At 37.7% G+C, this 22,100-nt stretch overlaps 1 protein-coding gene across 5 annotated transcripts in view; it reads left to right on the top strand.

Annotated features, from left to right (window-relative positions):
• Positions 1-609: 609 nt before the first annotated feature.
• The window catches only part of LDLRAD3 (low density lipoprotein receptor class A domain containing 3), a 181,011-nt gene continuing 159,520 nt past the window's right edge, over positions 610-22,100 (top strand). Inside the window, exons 1-3 of one of the 5 annotated variants that reach the window (XM_058161674.1) lie at positions 610-985; positions 6,774-6,918; positions 7,707-7,800. In XM_058161674.1, coding sequence (XP_058017657.1) covers positions 7,716-7,800 — 85 coding nt within the window. In that variant the 5' untranslated portion in view covers positions 610-985; positions 6,774-6,918; positions 7,707-7,715. Of the gene's footprint in view, positions 986-2,654; positions 2,734-6,773; positions 6,919-7,706; positions 7,801-22,100 lie in introns of those variants that run through there. The other 4 variants (XM_058161667.1, XM_058161668.1, XM_058161669.1 and 1 more) reach the window with 4 other exon arrangements.

The raw sequence follows: 22,100 nt of genomic DNA on the forward strand, positions 1-22,100 counted from the left end.
AAAATAGTGTTTACATGGCATTACAGTTGATTTGGTTTGATGTGTGCACCTCAAAAAAGTTGGCTTAACTATCCTTTAAAGTTTAGGTCATATCTCTTTCTGCCTCTGAGGTCTCCTAGCACAGAGTTAGAATAGACCTACTCTGCCTAGTTTCACCTTTCTCCTTCTTAGGCTTCTTCCAAGGGGCCATCACAGTGGGATCAAGTGCCAACTCCTGCAACTTTACTGGACTCAGGTCTCAAATATCCAGGCTTATTTATTATTTTATTTTATTTATCAGCATCTCTCAACAATCCAAAGGACAGTAAATGGCTCAGAAAACAAACAAACAAACAAACAAACAAACTATACCAGAACAACTAGAAATCTCTCAACGAGGAGAAAATAATTAAAATAGCTGGCTAAAACGATTTAAGGCAGATGCCCATATACTCCGTGATGTCAACAGGAAGGCAAGAGACCTTTGAACGTTAGAAAAGTGAGATTAGTTTGACGGCGGACCCAACTGTTCGTCAATCTGTCTGGGATGTTTTAATGGGGATTGAAGCATTTAAGAGATCGGTGCAGTTTACCAGCTGCGCTCCACTGGACCTACTTTCCACTCGGAGCAAAGGGGCTCCGAGGAGGAGGCGGCGTGAGCCGTCACAACGACTCCTACCCTCGGGCAAGGCGGGAGCAGCCTGGGCTCCGGGACGTCGCGAGGGCGGCGCAGTGGCCATTTGGTTTGGCAAGAAGCGCTTCGGGAGGGTGCACGCGAGGGAGCGAACGAGAAGGCAGGCGGCAGGCTGGGCGTGAGGGTCCGGCTGGCTGGAAGGGAGCCTCCCCCTGACCCTCCTCCTTCTCCTCCTCCACCACCACAGCAGCCTGGGCCTGGGCCGGGCTCGGGCCGAGAGGCGGAGGCTCTCGGGAGAGCCCCCCAAAGTTTGCAGAGCGGCTGTTGCGCTGGCGGCAATGTGGCTGCTGTGGCTGTTCCTGGGCTCGGCGGGTGAGTGGGAGCTGGACGAAGGGAGCGGAGGCTGGCGAGGACAGCTGCCTGCTCCAGCGGGGAAGAGGCGTGGGCTTCGAGGGGCGAGCCAGGGGGAGATGCTGGGGGAAGGGAAGCCTTAGGGCAGCGGGATGGAGCCTTTGACGCGGGGCTGCCTCCCGCCGCCTCTTCTCCTTCCCGCCCCCTTCTCGTTTTGTATCGCTCTTAGGCGGAGGGCGGGAAGTAAAAAGAAAAAAAGAAAAAGCGCAAAGTTGGCTGCCTTTGTAACACCGGAGCGCATTTGTTTCTCCTTGCGGCGGAGGGGGCGGGGAAGGCGCGCGTTGGGGGTCCCCTAGGTAAACCCGGACAACGCCGCTTAATTGGGGCGGTTTGCGTCGCAAGAGTGTTTACACGGCGCTGCAGTCGCTTTGCTGGTTTGGTGTGGGTGGTGTGTGCGCGCGCGGGGAAAAGTTGCTTAGACGTCCTTCAGAGCAGGTTGGACAGAATGGAGGAGGCAGCCTTGTCCCTCCCTCCTCCTTCCCTGTCTCTTTGGTCGTGAGGGTCTGTTGAAATGTTATTATTAGACCCTTCTTCAGAGGAGTGGACATTTTCTGGCTTTTCTGATAGGCCAATTTGTTTTGACAAGCTCCCAAGTCCCACCCTAAAAAGAAAGTGTGAACTTCTTGCATAATAAAAACATCATAATAACGTAAATAAAAAGCTGGCAGACAGCTTTCTCTCCCCTCTCTCCCTTTTAAGCCTTCCAAACCACCAGAAGTGCCTTTATTCGTTTTATTTATTTATTAAATTTACATGCACCCTCTTCTAAGGCCACTCTGGGACTCTGTCCTACCCCTCCCCTGCCCAACACTTAAATTAAACCCTACTGGCCTTAAGTTGGCAGCCCTGTATTATTTAGTGAAAAAAAACTCATGCTGCCCTAGGCAGCTCTGACTTTAAGGACTATTAGCTTTTGTTTAGTGTTTGTGAGGCTGTGACTGTCTCTCTTTGCCTGGTTGAAAGTTACACTAATTTTTGTAGCAGTGTATATTCTTTGGCCTTGAAAAGACAGGTCACAGTTAATCAGTTTGATTTCTGAAAAAGTTTGGATGGCTCTGCATTTTGAGTTGTCTTTATTTGGGTCAAAAGATAGCTGAAATAAATCTCTGGTGATGAGTTGATCTGCTCTCTAGTCCTTAGTTGCACATTATAAAAGTTTTATTTCCCCCTGCATCTTGGCACTTTTTGCCAATCTGTTGTATGTCATTGACCATCCAGTTAGTGGCTACTTTAATCTGGTGTGACCATGCCTCATGCCCTCCACCATCTGCGTTTTTTCTCCCAAACCAAGGTCTCCTCAAGTTCCCACCAGATCTCTCAGTTGATCCCCATCTGGGGGACCTGATTTAACTTGAACAGCATTTGACCACCAATGGTGAAGGTAATGGTAGCTGCATGGTACCACTCTTTGTAACTCTTTATGCAGGATGTCTTAGGCTACTATTGAACATGGATTTAGTACTCCTCTGGAGTAGTGTTGAACCCAAGGAAGGCCTAAACTTGTGCCTAAAGGATTTTTGATTTGGAAGTTTATTTTCAACAGTACTGTGCAAAATGCTTGTGCACAAACAGAACAGTGTTTGAATGATGGTGAATATTCTTTATCAGCTTCAACCTTAAGAAGAAGAATTAGTTGCTGGTGACACATAGTGAAAGGGGAGAGAAACCAGTGAATCCACCAAACCCTCTCTTTATCCAGCCCTAAATAGGTACAGTATCATTTGCTAGCTTTGTTCCTATGACAAAATACAGACTGTGTTGTTTAAGTTCTCTGAGTTTGACAAAATCCATTGATATAGGATAGCACCTCTGAGCGACCCATATTTGCTACCAGAGAGGGTTTGCCAGTAGAGACAACAAATTTTATGCTGATATACTTTTCTACCAGCTCAAGGTTAGTGACATCCTTGAGGGGAAAACTGGATATTTGCCAATATTACATTTCTTGTATCTCTAGTATTTGTTTCTACACTGAAAAAATCTGAACAGCAGATTCAGTAATGCAAACTAGGAAAACTTTATCCCACTGTTTTTAAGCAATAAAACTCCCACTCCCAGCCCCACTTACATTCACCCAGAGAACTCACATTACAGAGAATCAAAAACTGGATACTGGAGATGATCTAGTAATGTGGGAGAGCATTTGAATTATACCAAACTGAAGGGTTTGACTCAGAGCTAAGAGTTGCTTATTATTAAACTTATAATTATGAACCACCCTAATTTATAGCAGCAATATTGGCTGCTGAAGCATGCTTTAATTAATATAGCCAATAAACAAAGAAAAATGTACTAATGCTATTTAATTCATAGATTTTTTAAAAAAATCTCAAGTTCTGTTTGGTTCCCAACCAGTCGAACTTTATGTTAATATTAGCACAAAACAGGTCTTTTTTTTAATACTTCAGAATTTAACAGAATAACAAAGTTGGAAGAAACCTTGGAGGTCTTCTAGCCAACCACCTGCTAGAGCAGGAGACCTGTATCATTCTGGACAAATGGTTGTCCAGTTTCTTCTTAAAGGTCTACATTGTTGGTTCACCCACAAACATTAATAGAAAATGTTAATACCTTATATTCAACAAACATGCATTCTGATATTAAAAGTCCAGACCATAAACATATGTATATCCAAAGGATTATAATTCTCATACTTAGTGAGAGGTCATACAAGATTTTAAAATCTTTGTTACATGTTTACATTGTATAGGCACAAAGTATTTCATTTTCATGACACTTACCTAGATTTCTTTTAGCATTTTCAGGTGTAATAGTTTTATGCTTTGTTGTATTCTTTTAGATAACACTGAATTGTTTTAAGTAACTTTTTAATTCATGGTTACAACTTGTTATTGCTTGAATAGAAACAAAAAGCTGACAAACATTTTAATATTTAAGCTTTAAAACTGGCCTAGCAGTAAAGGCAGAAATTCTCCACTCCTCTAAGAAGTTTAAAACATTGCCTTTCATAGAATACTGAGCATTTCCCTATTGCATGTGAATATACCATGTTGTCTGTTATCTTTTCTTGTCTTGGGCTGTGAGGATAACCTTGAGAAACAGGAGGAAAAGCTGCAATCAGGGTCTGATAAATGAAATTTCTGTCCAAGCCAGAAATGTAATTTGAGGATTAACCCTCCCTAGTCCTCTGGGATGTAAATGCAGGACAGGAGGGGAGGGATTTTAGAATGGTAAGATCCTTATAATAAAGGAACAGAACAGAACAGAACAGAACAGAATAGAATAGAATAGAATTTTTTATTAGCCAAGTGTGATTGGACACACAAGGAATTTGTCTTGGTGCATATGCTCTTAGTGTACATAAAAGAAAAGATACGTTCATCAAGAATCATAAGGTCTAACACTTAATGATAGTCATAGGGTACAAATAAGCAATCAGGAAGCCATCAATATCAATATAAATCATAAGGATGCATGTAACAAAGTTACAATCATACAGTCGTAAGTGGAAGGAGATGGGTGATGGGAATGATGAGAAGATTAATAGTAGTGCAGATTTAGTGAATAGTTTGACAGTGTTGAGGGAATTATTTGTTTAGCAGAGTGATGGTGTTCGGGAAAAAACTGTTCTTGTGTCTAGTTGTTCTGGTGTGCGGTGCTCTATAGTGTCGTTTTGAGGGTAAGAGTTGAAACAGTTTATGTCCAGGATGTGAGCCCTCTTTTTGACTCGTGCAGTATATAGGTCCGCAATGGATGGCAGGTTGGTAGCAATTGTTTTTTCTTCAGTTCTAATTATCCTCTGAAGTCTGTGTCTGTTGGGTGCAGAACCAAAACAGACAGTTATAGAGCTGCAGATGACAGACTCAATACTTCCCCTGTAGAACTGTATCAACAGCTCCTTAGGCAGTATGAGCTTTCTGAGTTGGCACAGAAAGAACATTCTTTGTTGTGCTTTTGTGATGTTTTTGATGTTAGCTGTCCATTTTAGATCTTGTGATATGGTAGAACCTAGAAATTTGAAGGTCTCTACTGTTGATACTGTGTTGTCTAGTATTGTAAGAGATGGAATTATGGAAGGGTTTTTCCTAAAGTCTACCACCATTTCTACGGTTTTGAGTGTGTTCAGTTCCAGATTGTTTTGGTCGCACCACAAGCCTAGTCGTTCAACCTCCCGTCTGTATGCAGATTCATCATTGTATCTAATGAGACCGATCACTGTTGTGTCATCTGTGAACTTCAGTAGTTTAACAGATGAATCGTTAGAGATGCAATCATTGGTATATAGAGAGAAGTGGAGAGAGCACTCTTTTTAAGAGTTTTCCACATGTTTGCTGGTTGATTTGTTGAGAACTGATTCTTTAGCTTTTCAGAGTAGCTTCTTTTTGCTGCTCTGATCTCCCTTGTTAATACATTTCTGGCCTGATTGTACAGCATTTTATCACCTTTTCTGTAGGCTTCCTCTTTGGAACGACATAGCTGCTTTAAGTTTAGCTATGAAACAAGATTTGTTGTTATTGTATATTCACAAGTTCCTAGTCGGTACACATAGATCTTCACAGAAGCTGACATATGATGTTACAGTATCTGTGAGGTAGCGTTAGTATTCATGATTTTGATTTCCTTGTGTGGACTGCCTTAAAGAATTTACATCTAGGCAAATGGTCTTTATTTTGTGCTTACAACTTTCATTGTTGTTGTTGTATCAACTTTCACTGCTGTAAATAGATAGATAGATAGAATAGAATTGTTTATTGGCCAAGTGTGATTGGACACACAAGGAATTTGTCTTTGGTGTATATGCTGTCAGTGTACATAAGGAGAATAAAATACACTCATCAAGAATAAAAAGATACAACACTTAGTGATACTCAAGGTTACTAATAAGCTTACATGCTATTAATTAATAACAATAATAATAATACATTATATTATATAATAATAATAATAATAAAATAAAAAATAATAATAATAAATAATTGGTACCATGTCCAAGAATTTTGTAAGATAGATCAGCAAATTGCAGCTTCCTGCAATAACACTAATGGAAGTGCAAAAAAATATGCTACCTGGAACATCGTACATCTTAAGAAGGTACTTGGTTGATACCTAGGACGCTGGCAGCAACCCGTATCAACCATTAGCACCAGTCAGTGGTATTTGTGATGCATTTTTGAATGTTCAGTTGACTGAGTTTCATGTTTAATGAATAAAGTAAATAACAATTATTAATACTGTTATTAATTAATAACTTTACATGCTATTGATTATTTTTTAGTTTCACTTCAAACAAATATATGTTTTCAGAGTAATTAATAACTTAATGTTCTTAATGTTTATTTCTTTGATAACAATATTATATCAATACTGTGTTCACTGATTTCTACAATAACAATTATAGATCAAGTTATATATCAAGCTATCTTTAAGTAATCATATGTTACTACTGCTGTCAGCCACTTTCAATTGTCTACTCAGTTTTTGTTTAAATGCCTGGTTGCCATTGTCTAAGAAAGAGATGTTCTTTACTTTGCTTAGGTTTTGATAATAGAGTTGCAAAGGCTATGTTTTTTCCCACTCATTTCCTGCAGTTCCCTGGAGCTCTCCAAAATCTTTGTATGTGACGTGATTGCAGTGTAGCAACTGCTTCAAACTGTCATCAGTTCCTAATTGGAAGGTAGTCCAGCCCAATGTGGCTGGGGAAATCAATGAAGATTGTGGCCCGTTCATAAGCCAGGAACTTTTATTGGTTCAGTTTAAGTGAAACAAAATTCTTCTATCCCTTGTTTAGGTCTGGAACTAGGGTTGTTTGATGCCGTGAAGTGCCTGGAGGCACAACTGTGTGCATAGAGTGCATCGAGGCACAACTGTAAACAACTTTGCGTTTTCCAAGGAACACAAAGCTTCTTTTGCATTCTGCCTCCTAGAAAAGATATGTAGGTGCTCTATGTGTGTCCCGATGAGTTCTGAAGTGTATTTTTTCCTTTGAATCTGAAGCACTGCACATTTCTGCCAGAAGCAAGCTGTAATGACTTAATATAGTTATGATCAAAAGCAACAAAGAAAGCAGCAGAATGTGAGATTGCATTAAAGTATGCCTTTTGCCATGATGATGTTTCTTTAAGCATCATTAAGTTTGTTTTTCCATCAGGAAGAATAATTTTTTGATGGTATTGAGCACAACTGTTCAACCTTATTGAGAATATGTTTCATTTATTTTATCACGTACTAAGCTAACTGCTTATCACTTGCTACTGAACATGATATAGATTTCTGAAATTAAAATAAAGTGAAGTAAAAGTATAAATAAGTAAAAAAAAAGTTTTCAAAATTCCTTTCTGCTAACTGAGCAGGGAGCAATTTTAAAAAGTAAAGTAATTTTGTTTTAAAACCTCTCTGGAACAAATGGCAGTACAATTTTTCATAGATCCCTTTTAGTAATTCTAGATTAAAGGTCTATCAGCAAAGCAGTGACCTAATACATTAACATTAAAGCTGATTAAACGCACTACATTAAGGAGGGTCTATTATTGAGATAAATAATTTTGTAGATTTTCTAAATCGGTTACTAATCATCATGGTTTGTATTCTGTTTCATCCCAACATTTATTATTAATTGGTAATTGCTTCATGCTGAATGAAATTACATAAAATTAAAATCAGGCAAGCAATAAATTCTTTTTTTTAACTTTATTTTTTTTTTACTCTTGAATATAAAAATTAGGAAGCAGTGATGAAAAGAAAAATGAACCCATTGTTTGCTACGGGGTGTTTTTACCAAAAACCAGAAGTAAATGCTGATTTCCAGCAAAACCATAGTAAGTCGTAATCACATGACTGAAAGATGCTTCAGATGTCTGTAAATATGAGCTGGTTGCTTAGCACCCAAAATGTGATCATATGACCAACAGAGATGGTGGTAGCCATCAGAACTTTGAAACCAGGTTGTTAGTATCTCTTGGGTGAGGGTGTCCACTGGAACTTTGAACAATTGCTAACCAATCAGTCATAAATCAAGGACTATCTGTAGGTCATTACAAATAGTCCATGAATTCTTGATTCATGGGAGATTCTTGATCTTCATCTAAATCTATAGTTTTCTTTTTAAATGCTACTTTCTTAAGAAACGTACTGGAGGGTACTAATGACTTTACAAAGAAACATGCCTTAAGATCTTAAATTAATCGAAGCTTTTTTCTTTCATTAATAGTTCTAATTGTTTTTTCCTTTTGAACTTCTTTATACTTGAACCTATGAACAGAATTTTGTCTGTATTGTGCACACGTTAGTAGAGCCTTTTGTATTGTTTACTAGCTTCTGTTAGTTTCCTTCTTGATATTGACTTATTCATAGATTTCAGTTTTAAGACTGGCATATTTTTCTTATCTAAAATAAGAATTTTACTCAAATTTTTTAACACATACAACAGCCATATGGCAAGCAGGTGACACGAAGTAGCTAAGTTTACAAATTTTAAATACGTAATAAAGAAGAGTCAAGAATAAACAGAATATCGTACAAAAGAGAGTAAGGAAAACCAACACAATCCCAAATATCTTTATCACTTCCTAGTTTTAGATCTCAGAACTCTGGGTTCAGCCTGACCCAACTCCAGGGCCGCAACAGCGGCAGCCGCTTCCTCCCCATGATCTATAACCTCCCCTTCTTCAATTCCTGGGTCATCTGATTCCAGGAGGGCTTTGTGTTCCTCCACATAGGCCGTAGCCTCCGCAATTGTACTGATTTTTTTCGTAATGCCCTCCCGGAAAATCATCAATCCTTCTGGCATCAGCCATCTGAAGCCCACTCCTTCTGGTACAATTTGCTTGACAAAAATAATATTTCTTTCTTTTTCACGCACCTGTCTGGGAATCTGCCTCAGAATGGCTATCTCCTGCCCCTGTAAATCAGTGCCCCACTCCTATGTTTTCTAAGAATTTCATCTCTCGCCTCTTCTCACAAATTTGACATGAACCTCTCTGGGAACTGCATGCGTGCGTGCATATTGCGAATTAACTCTATAAACTCGATCCACATCCCAATTCATGAAATCAACACCTCTCCCAAGAAATTCTCCCAACAATTTAGTCACAACATCTCTCAAGTCTTCTTGGTCCACTTCTTCCAAATTTTGAAACCTAAGGAAATAAGACATTTTATCCATCTGTAGTCCAAGCACAGCATTGCCTGTCGTCTCCTCTCTTTTCTGCACTGCCCGTGATCTCACCCTCCAAACCTTCCACTTTCTGCTTGTTTTCTGCTGAAACTTGTTGAGTATCCTTTAAATCCTTTTGGATAGTCACAATTTCTGCTCTTATTTCATCCAATTTCTTGTCCATATTAGATAACTTTTCCAAAATTCTCTCCATCTCTCCAGCAGTTGGTCTCTGACCTTTGCCATTAAGGAAAAAAAATACAAAATCCTCAGGCAGGCACAGTATCCTTGTAATTTCCTCCGGATCCACCAGGGGCACTCACAGGAGCAACGAGTCCAGAGTACAGTTAGTCAACCAGGAAGTCAAGGGAAGTGATGTCATCAAAATTCTCATAGTGAAGGCGGAAGCTGGACGCCACCACTGTTCCCCAGAAGGAGGGGGGGCCTCAAACCTTCCCTCCTAAATTTCTCCATCTCCTCTTCTCTCCAGAGCTCCACAAAACCGGTAATCTTCTTATTTTTAGTTCTCCTCTCCAGAATAACTCGTGCTCCTTCCAACCGCAGGGGAGAAAAAACCCCCCCGCACTCCGGAGCACTCCACTCACATTTACCGATATTCCCTTCCCTTCTCCTCCTCAATTCTTCTCCGTGCCCTGTTCACCACCAGGCTGCTGCAGTTATAAATCCAATGCCCCGGTGTCACTGGGCACAGCGGCCCAGGCGACGACCAAGATAATGGCCGCGGCCTGTGGCCTCCAAACCCCGCCAAGCCTAGGACGCGCCAGCATCGGTCCCCACAGTCCTGTATGTCGGCTGGGAGACCCCTGGCAAGCCGTCCGTGCGGCAGGTGTCCTTTTCGGAACACCTGGCCCCTGAGGGCCTCGGCGGCGGCCGGATTCGGGCGCTGGAGGCAGGAGAAGCCTTCCAGACGTCCGTTGCCGCTGGATAGAATTTTGTCTGTATTGTGCACACGTTAGTAGAGCCTTTTGTATTGTTTACTAGCTTCTGTTAGTTTCCTTCTTGATATTGACTTATTCATAGATTTCAGTTTTAAGACTGGCATATTAGCAATGACGGCAAAGAGTAATTGGCAACTAAAAATAGAATAATATCAAATGAATTCTAGTTTATTTCACAATATTTAAGCTAATAAATCACATAAATTACACTTTATTGTTTTGATTAAGCAGGAGCCCTGGTGGTACCGTAGTTAGAATACCGTATTGCAGGCTAAGTCTGTCCAGAGCCTGAAGTTCGATCCTGAAGGGGCTCAAGGTTGACTCAACCTTCCATCTTTCTGAGGTTGATAGAACGAGGACCCAGATTGTTGGGAACAATGGTGATATTGTAAATTGCCCAGAGAGTGCTATAAAGCACTATGGAGTGGTATATAAGGCTAATTGCTATTGCTATGATAAGATGATGCAAATGAAAATACAGCCTTTTATGTTAGAGTCGGCATTTACTTAATTAGCACTGGAGAATTTATTTTCATTTTTAATATGCTGTGAGAGACTTTTTAAACCTAAATGATGGCAATATTTTATATATTTCCTCAGAATCAGTCTCTGTGCTATCTCATTGTTGATTCCTTTTTTAAGAATAGTCTTGCTGGATGAAGCCGAGGGCCATCTAGCCAGCAATTTATCTCATTCGGTGGTCCATCAGATAAGTTGAGAAAGCCCATAACAACTGATCAAAGCAACTCTCCTCTCCCATTGTTGCTCCCACACACCTAGTATATATAGACTCTGTTCTATCTCCCGTATCTGGAGGAAGCACACAGTCATTAAAATAGTAGCCACTAATAAACATATTATCTAATAATTTCTTTACAGTAGTTTCTTTTTGAGGTAATCTAAATTAGCAAGCAACATCTCATCTCGTGGGAACGTATTGGTTACAGACTGCATAGAGAAATACTTATTCATGCTAGTTTTAAATGTCTTATTATTCAGTTTCATGAAATAACTTGAATTGTCAACTTTTTTGATGACTATTCATGCCAGGGGCATGACATCCAGTGGATATGAAATGTGTTAATTAATTAGTTAATTGGCCTCATTGGAAAACTCCTATTAAGTATTCTGTAACTTGATGTCATAAATACAGATCCCAGGATCCCTACCAGCATTGTCAAAATGAGAGAGTTGCATTATTATTACTAAAAGTTATATAGCATCTCTGGCTGTTGTAAATGGTTGTGCTGTGTGCCTCCCTGCAGTCACATGATCACACATCGGGCAGGTCCAATTTGCAGACATTTACGGTGCTCCACAGTTACTTGACCATGATTGTGATGTTTTGGGCCATTTTCTGGCAAAACAAAAAACAAAAACCCCCCACACCCATTCATTTGATTGATTTTACTTAGTGACTGGTGTTTGCTTAATAATCGCAATGTTCACTTAACCGTGGCATTCAGTTAATGATCAGTGCAAAAAAAGACAGAAAATTACTTTTGCTTATGTGGAAGCCTCAAATTAACCACTTACAACTGTATTTCCAGTCCCAATTATGGTTGTAAGTTGAGGACCACCTATAAATAAGTAAATAATATTGTCAAATAACTAATTGACTTTTATGGTTGGTAAGAATATGAAAACAAAACAAAACAATGTTTTAAAGCTGCATTTGATTACAAATGCTAATAATTGCTTGGCAGGATCTTACCTGTCAAAATCAATAACCTGTTTATTGGTATTCTGACAAAATATCTGTAATCCTTTTGTATAATTATTCTGATAATCGTGAGAGCCTATAATGATTAGACTGGTACTAGAAAGATCCATGAATAAATCCTCACATTATGGTAAGACTTGTTGAGAGACCAGGCCAATGACTTACCTACCAAACCTACTTCATAGGTTAATGTTCAAAGGATCAGATGAAAGATGGGCCAATGTATACTCCCTTGAGCTATTTAGAAGAAAGATATGATATATGTATAGTAACTAAGATTTAGAAAAGTTGGCATAGCTAATATTTTCCAGATACCTGCAACAATAGGAGCTTCACTGAAATAGAATAGAATAGAATAGAATTTTATTGGCCAAGTGTGATTGGACACACAAGGAATTTGTCTTGGTGCATATGCTCTCAGTGTACATAAAAGAAAAGATACGTTCATCAAGGTACAACATTTACAACACAATTGATGATAATATATCAATATAAATCATAAGGATTGCCAGCAACAAGTTATAGTCATACAGTCATAAGTGGAAAGAGATTGGTGATGGGAACTATGAAACGATTAATTAAATTAATTAAATTAAATTAATTAATCGTTAATATTAAAATCGTTAAAAACAGTATAATCTAAATGTTTTTGGAAATATCAGTTACAAGATTCTATGATTGTGTTTATGTTGTAAAAATTGAGGAAAGTAACCATGGAAATCTGTTTGAAATCCAATTATTTATATTGTTTATACACATTTTTGGCAGCATGTAAGTGAACTCTCAGACTGTGTTTTGGAAGATTGTAAATAAATGCTGTGCTAGCATATTCCAATTATTTATGACATTCATAATGTAATTTGTAACAGCCTCCTTAATAAAAGTATGCTTACTTCCATGCCTGAGTCAGGAAATTATGATGTGAGCAATCTCTCCCAAAATCTACAAGTTCTGTCCTATTTTGATGAGTTCTGTCAAGTTATAGTTTGTTATCTTATTTGTAGAATGTACATCCCCCCACATTGTACTACAAATGCATAAAATCCAGTATATTGTGAATTATAATAATCAAGAAAACAAAATTACACAATTTCCTCCATGCTGTTTTTTGGCATTGTGGTAATATAGTTTATTGCTTTTTTAATTACTTCATCTTCTTGTTTCCAAGATATTGGATATTGTCTTCAATAAGCAGTCATTGCAGTGAATCTTACTGTTGTTGTTGTTTTGTGTAGGGGGGAGGAATGAGTCATCTGTCAGTACATTGCATGTACCTCCTACGACCACCACCTAGAGCTGTGGTGGCGCAGTGGTTAGAATGCAGCACTGTCGGCTAACTCACTGCTCACTCCAGTGAGCTGCTCAATTCTTAGCAGCTCAAGGTTGACTTGGCTTCCATCCTTCTGAGGTTAATAAAATGAGGAATCAGATTTGGGAGGACAATATGTTGACTCTCTAAACTACTTAGAAGTGGTATATAAGTCTAAGTGCTATTGCTTCTTGGTGGAGTAAGGACAAAGTATGTTGTCAAGCACTCTGTAGGTTAGCAGTACTAGTTTGTGTGCTGGGTTTTGTTTTTGCTTAGGTCATTTTATCCTAAATATGCCCATATTTAGGTGCTATGGTGCTATGCTATTGCTGACAAAGAATGTTGCATAATGCAAAAGTGCAATTAAGTATGTGTGCCTTCTAAATCTTACCAAAAATGGTAGACCTTAGCCTCTACTGATTAAAACCCTGATGGAAGACAGAGGTCACCCATTTATATGAAGATTTATGGAAGATTGCAACTTGGAATGTAAGAAGAATAAATGACATAGAGTCTGAACTAATATATGAAATTAATTAAAAATGTATCTGACTGTAAGAGAAAGGAACAATGTATAGATTTAAATGAAGGTGATCTACTCCAATGCAATGATGAATATACACGTGGAAGTGAAGGTCTATGCTTAAGTATTACTGGAAATATGGAATAGTGTCATTTGGGAGGTGACTCCAATGATTGGTAGCATGTTATCTCAGTGAATTGTGATAAATGGTGAGATGAGTGGCATATAAATTAAATAAAGGAAGAACAAGAGTTTTGAGGAAAATATACAATATTCTGCATGAATGCAATCTAGAAAAAATGATTCTATTGGGTGATATGAATGAATTGTTAATGAGACAAGAATGTAGAAAATAAATGATTGGGAGATCCATGAGTGAATGTGAATGGTAACTGGCTGGAAATGAAAAAAATACAGATGACAATTGTTACTGCAAAAAATAAGAGTGAAGTATATAATGTGTACAGTGAGAAAATGATCATTGCAAAGAATAAGAAAGAGCAAAGAGCATTAAGTTTAAAAGAGGGAGATAAAAGCTGAATAATGTTGATAGAAATAAAACATGAACATTGTAAAATGGCTAAACAGGGAATCTAAATGGCATTAGAAATAAAAGCAACAATGATTTGAGATAAAAGTATATCAGAAATGTGTGTAGGAATGATAGTGATATGAAGAGTGGAATTGAAACAGATGATAAAAATGTTTATGTCCAAGAAAAAAATAAGTAAAAGGAAGTCATAAAAGCTGTGGCTGTTGAAAAATATTGAAGCTGCAGATATAGATTATGTTACTGAAGAAATATTAGAATATGTATATGATTTGCTTATGGATACTCTGTGTGATTTGTTTATTGACGAAGACACCATCTGTGCTTGATAATCAGAAAGACTCTGTATTATCACTAAGAAATATATGAGTGTGACAAAGTTAGTTTCTTGCTCATTTTTTATTAGATAAATATATGATTTGACATGAACTTGGAAATGTTTTGCATGAATATGAAATTAGAAGAGGTTGCCAAATGAGATAAGAGAGCTATATGTTGGAAGTAGAGGATGCATGTGCATGAATTGAATGTTTAACAAAATGCAAATAATATAAATTATGTCAATTGTCCATACTGCTTTGGAAACACCAGACTTAGATGATTGTTTGGAGTAAAGTGTTTTTTTTTTGAAACAAGTTTTATTGATTTTTTCTTTCACATACATATTTTATGAACAGAGTATTGACCGAATCATATTTTATACAACTTATCATATTCAAATACACTTTACATAGTTTCAATTTCTGCCAAAATATTCTTTTTCCCTACTTTTTTTATCTTGTCTTAATACTTCTATATTTAGTATATAAACAGTATCACCATCCACCCTCAAATCCTAATTTCTTAATGGAGTGAAGTCTAAAGTAAAACTTCCTCTCTTATATCCAAATTCCATAGAAAGAAGATACAGAAGTTTTACTATACAAGGACTGCTTGTTAAAGTTGGTGGTGTGTGTGTTGGGGATGTGAAAATACAAATACTTGTTCAGTTCCTGTTTGGGAGCCTGTATAATTTTCAGCAAATACTTAATGAAGTATATGATGTAATGAAGAGAATAGATCTAAAAATTAATGTAACAAAGACAAAAAAATAAAGTTAATATTACAAATCATTTAAAAATAGTGAAGAACCAGATCAAGTAGATGAATTTAGGTACCTCACTTGCTACAATGTTTAATAAAAATTAGGAATTATGAAATGGATGGAGACATTTTAAGGCACAACACCTGACTTATAGGAGTTGCACCTTAATATAATCTATTCTGAGAAATTAATGCTTATCAAAAGTAGCAAAAATTGCTATCATAGGTATGCTTTTGCCACTTGGTCATATTGTGGTGAGATTATGTATATTGGGAAAAATCAAAGTAAATAGTAGAAGTGGCATTATAAATAGAATAGAATAAAATAGAATAGAATTTTTTATTGGTCAAGTGTGATTGGACACACAAGGAATTTGTCTTGGTGCATATGCTCTCAGTGTACATAAAAGAAAAGATACCTTCATCAAGGTACAACCCTTACAACACTTAATGATAGTCATAGTCTAAAAATAAGCAATCAGGAAACAATCAATATGAGTATAAATCGTAAGGATACAAGCAACAAAGGTACAGTCATAAGTGGAACGAGATGGGTGATGGGAATGATGAGAAGATTAATAGTGCAGATTTAGTAAATATTTTGACAGTGTTGAGGGAATTATTTGTTTAGGAGAGTGATAGTGAGCGGAAAAAAACTGTTCTTGTGTCTAGTTGTTCTGGTGTGCGGTGCTCTATAGGGTCGTTTTGAGAGTAGGAGTTTAAACAGTTTATGTCCAGGATGTGAGGGGGTCTGTAAATGTTTTCACAGCCCTCTTTTTGATTCATACAGTATACAGGTCCTCAATGGAAGGCAGGTTGGTAGCAATTGTTTTTTCTGTGATTCTAATTATCCTCTGAAGTCTGTGTCTGTTGGGTTACAGAACCAAACCAGACAGTTATAGAGGTGCAGATGACAGACTCAGTAATTCCTCCTCTGTAGAACTGGATTAGCAGCTCCTTGGGCCGTTTGAGCTTTCTGAGTTGGCACAGAAAGAACATTCTTTGTTGTCCTTTCTTAATGAAGTTTTTGATGTTAGCTGTCCATTTTAGATCTTGTGATATGGTAGAACCTAGAAATTTGAAGGTTTCTACTGTTGATACTGTGTTGTCTAGTATTGTGAGAGGTGGAAGTATGGAAAGGTTTCTCCTAAAGTCTACCACCATTTCTACGGTTTTGAGTGTGTTCAGTTCCAGATTGTTCTGGTCGTATCACAAGCCTAGTCGTTCAACTTCCCGTCTGTATGTGGATTCATCATTGTATCTAATGAGACCGATCACTGTTGTTATCATCTGCGAACTTCAGTAGTTTAACAGATGGATCATTAGAGATGCAGTCATTGGTATACAGAGTCAGAAGAAAAGTGGGGAGAGCACACAGCCTTGGGGGGATGGGCTATGCTAATTGTACAGGTATCTGATACAATTCTGCTTAGCTTCATCTGCTGCTTCCTTTTTGTTAGGAAGCTTATAATCCACTTACAAGTGTGTTCAGGTACCTGTAGCTGGTTTAGCTTAGTTAGAAGAGTGTCTGAAATGATGGTATTGAATGCTGAACTAAAGTCTACAAGGAACTGAATGACTACAGACCAGTTGCTCTAACATCTGTAGTCATGAAAACCTTTGAAAGGCTAGTGCTGTCCCACTTGAAAACCATCACGGATCCGCTGTTAGACCCCTTGCAATTTGCATACCAAGCAAATAGATCAACAGATGATCCTGTTAATATGGCTCTGCACTACATCCTACCACAGCTTGAATCTCCAAAGACCTATGCAACTAGTCTGTAGTCATTCAGTTTCTTGATGGCAGGCTTCTTTGGCACTGGGATGAAATGTGTGTGATATAAAAAGAAGAGATAGTTTCAAGAGATGGATGGTGAGTAAATATGAAGTAATGCAAAAAAATGAGTGACCAGTGTATTTAATTAAGTTGATGGTACAGAAAGAATGGTTGGCAATTGAATGAAAAAACATATGAAGAATAAAGAGTGGATAAAGGAGAAAAGGAGCACCAATAAAGTTGTGAGTCGGTAGAGGTGATGAGAACTTCAGAAAGAAATAATATTTTGAAGATCTCAAGGCAGCTTATAAAGCAATGTACATATGACGTGGAAGTAAGGACAATGTACAGGATTATACAGTTGGTATTCAGGAATAGCAAACCGTGTTGGTGTCAACTAAATTTAATTATGTATATTTCATGTCCTTCATTTCTTTGCTTTCTATTCCTTACTCCCTCTGCTTTACATAATGTAGCTAGCCTTAAAATGAAATGATATGATATGATGAATTTGTACAAAAATATTTAGTAAGTCTGTGCAAATCATTTCATGAAGTGCTTTCCCCAAGCGATGTACCTCTCTGAATTGTTTCTCAAAGCCAAGAAGCAGCTGCAGCCTGTCAGTAGTTTGGTATGGCTTTCCGAGATCTTCTGAGCATCTCTTTCATATGCCCAGAAGATACTTCTGCCTGAGTAAATGATGAAATAAAGCTTTTTTTCCTGCATGATCAAGTTTCTTTTTCCTTTTGCAACTATCAGTGATAAATTAAAATTTCTGACTTGGATGACAAAAATGGAAATTCATTGATAACTTTGAAATGATAGACACGAAAGATGTTGGGAAAAATGCAGAGTGGGTAGACATATGAATCTTTCATATGGATTCACACACCTAAGCAAAAGTAAATGAAGTTAGCATATGTATGTGTTACTTGTGTACTACTACAGTGCTTGGGTATCTATTAAATCTGAAAATCCATTAAGTCTGAATATCAAACCTAAGCCAAGGAAAGTGTTCAGTCATATATGAGAAAATTACTTTAAGTAACTTATTCAATATATGAGAAAAGGACCTGTGCCTATTCTTAACTTTACATTCAGCATATGTAAAATTGCATAAATTGTTTTGCTTAAAACAACTTCACTTATCTTTAGCAGTTGGCTTCATCTAAATGCCATCTCTAGGAAGCACACTGCTTTTGTATGATTATCTCCTGTTGAGCAAGTAAATTAGAGGAATAAAACTGGACTTCAAGACCACAGGAGGACTCAAATTAAGATACTACATCATTCAGATTGACCTGAACACTGACAACTTTATTTTGGGGATTGGAGTTGTTCTTCATCCTTGTTGCTCCTGTTGTCCTTTACTGCAGTGGCCCCTAATGCTAACTGTCATCCTGTCATCACTTGATATCCTTGATCACCTTTGTCCTCCTCTAGTATTGGAAGACATCATCTTCAGATGCTTGTCTTCACAGGTTTTTTTATGGTCTGGAAGTTGCTGATTTCAATTTTTTCAAATTGCAGATCCATTTCTATGTCACAGAGCATTTTTTCCAGCCATTTGCCAATGTTTTAATTTTAACTACTTTACAAACTACAGTGAAGTTGAAGACTGCTGACTTCAACTTGTAGTTGACGTTGAGGTCATGTAGGGCATGTCACTCTCTTCTGAGTCTATTGCACAAATCCTCCAACACAGTTATTACCTCCTAAAAGAATGTCTTCATATAAAATATTTTAGTTGGCTGGATGAATAATGCTATATTTTGAGGACAAAAACATGCTCTTCAATTTTTCATTTCTCATGAATGACCTGGAGCCCTTGTGTTTTTAGGTTGCATTCTAGTGCCTAAATTTGAAACAGTATAATATTTGGCACAAGGTGACCAAAGAAATGATGACATAAACTTTGCCTTCTGCAAGTTACAGTAAATCAGGGGTGTCAAGCTCACATTGTCACGGCATCACATGACGTATCGGGACTTTCCCCCCCTTCACTAAACCGGATGTGGGTGTGGCCAGTACGTGCCGCATTCAGTCCGCAGGCTGGGAGTTTGACAGCCCTACAATAAATGAAATAAATGGAAATTGATACATGATATATTTCACAATTCTTGGGTGGTGTAATGGGTCTACTATTAATTCTGCAATTCATTGGTGTTTGCATTAACAATGACATTTTGCTTTCTCCCTGCAATTGATTCTTCATAGTTAAATGCCCCTAAGTATTCTCTGGGATGGTGTCAGATCAAACCGTCTTGTTGGCATTGTATAGTTGGAGTAGTGTCAGGGTTTAATTTTTGATGAATTTATTTAACCTCTCCTCAAATGGTTTTGCAGTTGGTGTAGTTAAAGATTCACCAAATGTTTGCTTGTTCAAAGTGCCATGGGCGTTCTAAAACTTTTTTTAGAGCTATTCATTGTTGGCTTTGAGACTTAAATCAGAGCCCTGGTGGTACAGTGGTTAAAGTGCAGTATTGCAGGCAAACTTTGCCCACAGCCTGGAGTTTGATCCTGACTGGGTTTAAGGTTGACTTAGCTTTCCATCCTTGCCAAGATTGGTAAAATGAGGACCCAGATTATTGGGGGCAATATACAAATAATGTTTCTACATTGTAAACTGCCTAGACCTAGAGAGTGTTGTAAAGCGCTATGGAGAGTATATAAGCCTAAATGCTATTTGCTTTTGCTAGTGTGGTTGAACATTGTATTAGCTTCTGCTGATTTTAGTGTGTAGTAACACCACCAAAACTTTTCTGCATATGCCAGTTCATCACTGTTTCTTCCAGTACTGATTCTTGCAGTTTTCACAGTTTTCTTGTAGAGTTTTCATGTTCCCATGCTCCAGTTTCAGTAGACTTCCTGATAGCATCTACATTATATTGCAAGACACACTTCATCTTTTTTTTTTTTGCCTTATGAATATTGGACATTTTCTTTCTTACCCTGTACTCTTCACAAACACGTGTCAGGAGTGTTTGTGAAGAGTCTACCGCTGCAATCAAATCCGACTTCTGACTTACTCTTACATTTATTTATTTTCTTTTTTCACCCACTTTATTATTTAACTATAGTAGAGGAGTTTGCAAGCACATAGTCTCTGAGATCTCCTCCCCCCTTGTCTTTGAAGTAGTGGTCGACTACTGAGATTGCCAAAAGCCTTAGACAGTTTGGGAGCTTCAAAAGCAAGAGTATGTGTGAGACCATGAACACTAACAATTTGTCGAGATTAATATATGTGCAGAAGAAGTAACAGTAAACACATTCTGAACACCATAGACTTATCCATTAATCTTCAGGGTGAAATGTAAACAGATTTAGTTTGTTACATCCCATGTTTGTTAAAAGGGTCCTTAATTGAGTGTTTCACTCTAATGACTATATACACTAATAAAAGTGGAACAGTAAGGAAATTGTCAGGTGGCAACCAGTTGTTCAAGGAACATTCAAAGTTGCAGTGAATGAATTGTACTTACAGTGGGTTTCTCATAGTTCTGGCTGTTGCAGCATCCCTGTAATCATGTGATTGTGATCTGGATGCCTGGCTCATGATTGTGAAGTTGTAGCAAGCAGCATTCATGTGATCGCAATTTCCAACATTCCCTGCCAATTGCTCACAAGCAAAGTCAGTGGGGAAGCCGGCAGGTAATTGGATGTTGCAGTCATGGGAGGTCCTCTCTTAAAGACCCACCAGTTATTACTCAGCAATGGCAACTGGGACTGCCAGAGTTGTCATCGATAAGTGGCAGTCATGTGACATCATACTTTATGACCATTTTTCTTAGCAAAGACAATTCCAGGCCTGATTGGCATTGTAAGCTGAGGACTTACATACAAGAATTATCTGCCTATTTGTTTACCTGTGTTAAATTACACCGCATAATAATAATATGCAGGGTGGATAGAAATTGATGATTTAAAAAAATTTTTTAAAAAATTATATTTTTAAAATTTAAATTGGATTTTTAAAATTTAAATTGGATTTTTTTATTTAAATCAGATTTTTTTGATTTTTATTAAATTTATTTTAATAAAATGTTTTTGGAGTAAAAATCTATCTAAAGATAGTTTTCTATTTAAAATACATTAATAATTTAGTTTATTCAGCATGAAATGGAGCTTAGTTATGTGGCATGAGGCTGTATATTCTGCAATATTGGGACTGTTGGTGAGTCAACAACGGGTCAGAGGAGGAGCCACTGTGAGACAGAGATGACAGTTGCTCTTTAAAAATTCAACTCGATTTAAATCAAGTCTTTTTATTAGTGATTTAAATCACGATTTAAATCGTGATTTAGATTAACTTGATTTAAATCAAATCCACACTGATAATATGTATATTTTTGGTAAAACTTGATATTTTAGGTAGTAACTTATCCAAAAATTGTGACTAGAGGAGACACCTGAAGGAGAGAAAAAAGATAAAAGATATTTACTAACCTGGTGATCCTACATATTTAGACATGCTCCCTTCAAAGCAGGCAATATTTTACTCAGGCAACCTGAGTTTGCACTTTTCTGTTGTAACATTATCATTTTATTCACTTAATTATGTAACTAAAAGTATAGGAACTTCATATCATTATTTCCAAATGTGATCCTTGCTGTCATAATTGGAGTTTAGTTAACAGTTTTAGCCAGAGATGTATTTCTTCAGAACAGAAAAAATGCCTTGTCCTCATTGCTTGTTTGATCTTCCATTCCCCCCCACTCCATCCCCCCTTACATTGAAATCCAGGCTTGTGGAACTCATTTCCTGTCATTTAATTTGCCATTTATTGGAGTGTGGTGGCTCATGTGGCTAGGATGCTGTTTGGAGATTAGCAAGCCCGCATTTGAGACCCAAGTGCTACTGAGTGGCAGGGTGAGCTCCCATGACTTGCTCCAGCATCTTGACAGGGATATGAAAGGAGCCCTCATGGACATTCCCCAGGCAACAGTGATGTCACTGGCTAATCTTTTCAACGCTTTAAGGTGGAAGGACCTTAAATGACACCTCTGATATAAATAGCATGGGTGGAATTGCCATTT

Source organism: Ahaetulla prasina, chromosome 1 (genome assembly GCF_028640845.1).
Source record: "Ahaetulla prasina isolate Xishuangbanna chromosome 1, ASM2864084v1, whole genome shotgun sequence".
Taxonomy (NCBI): domain Eukaryota; kingdom Metazoa; phylum Chordata; class Lepidosauria; order Squamata; family Colubridae; genus Ahaetulla; species Ahaetulla prasina.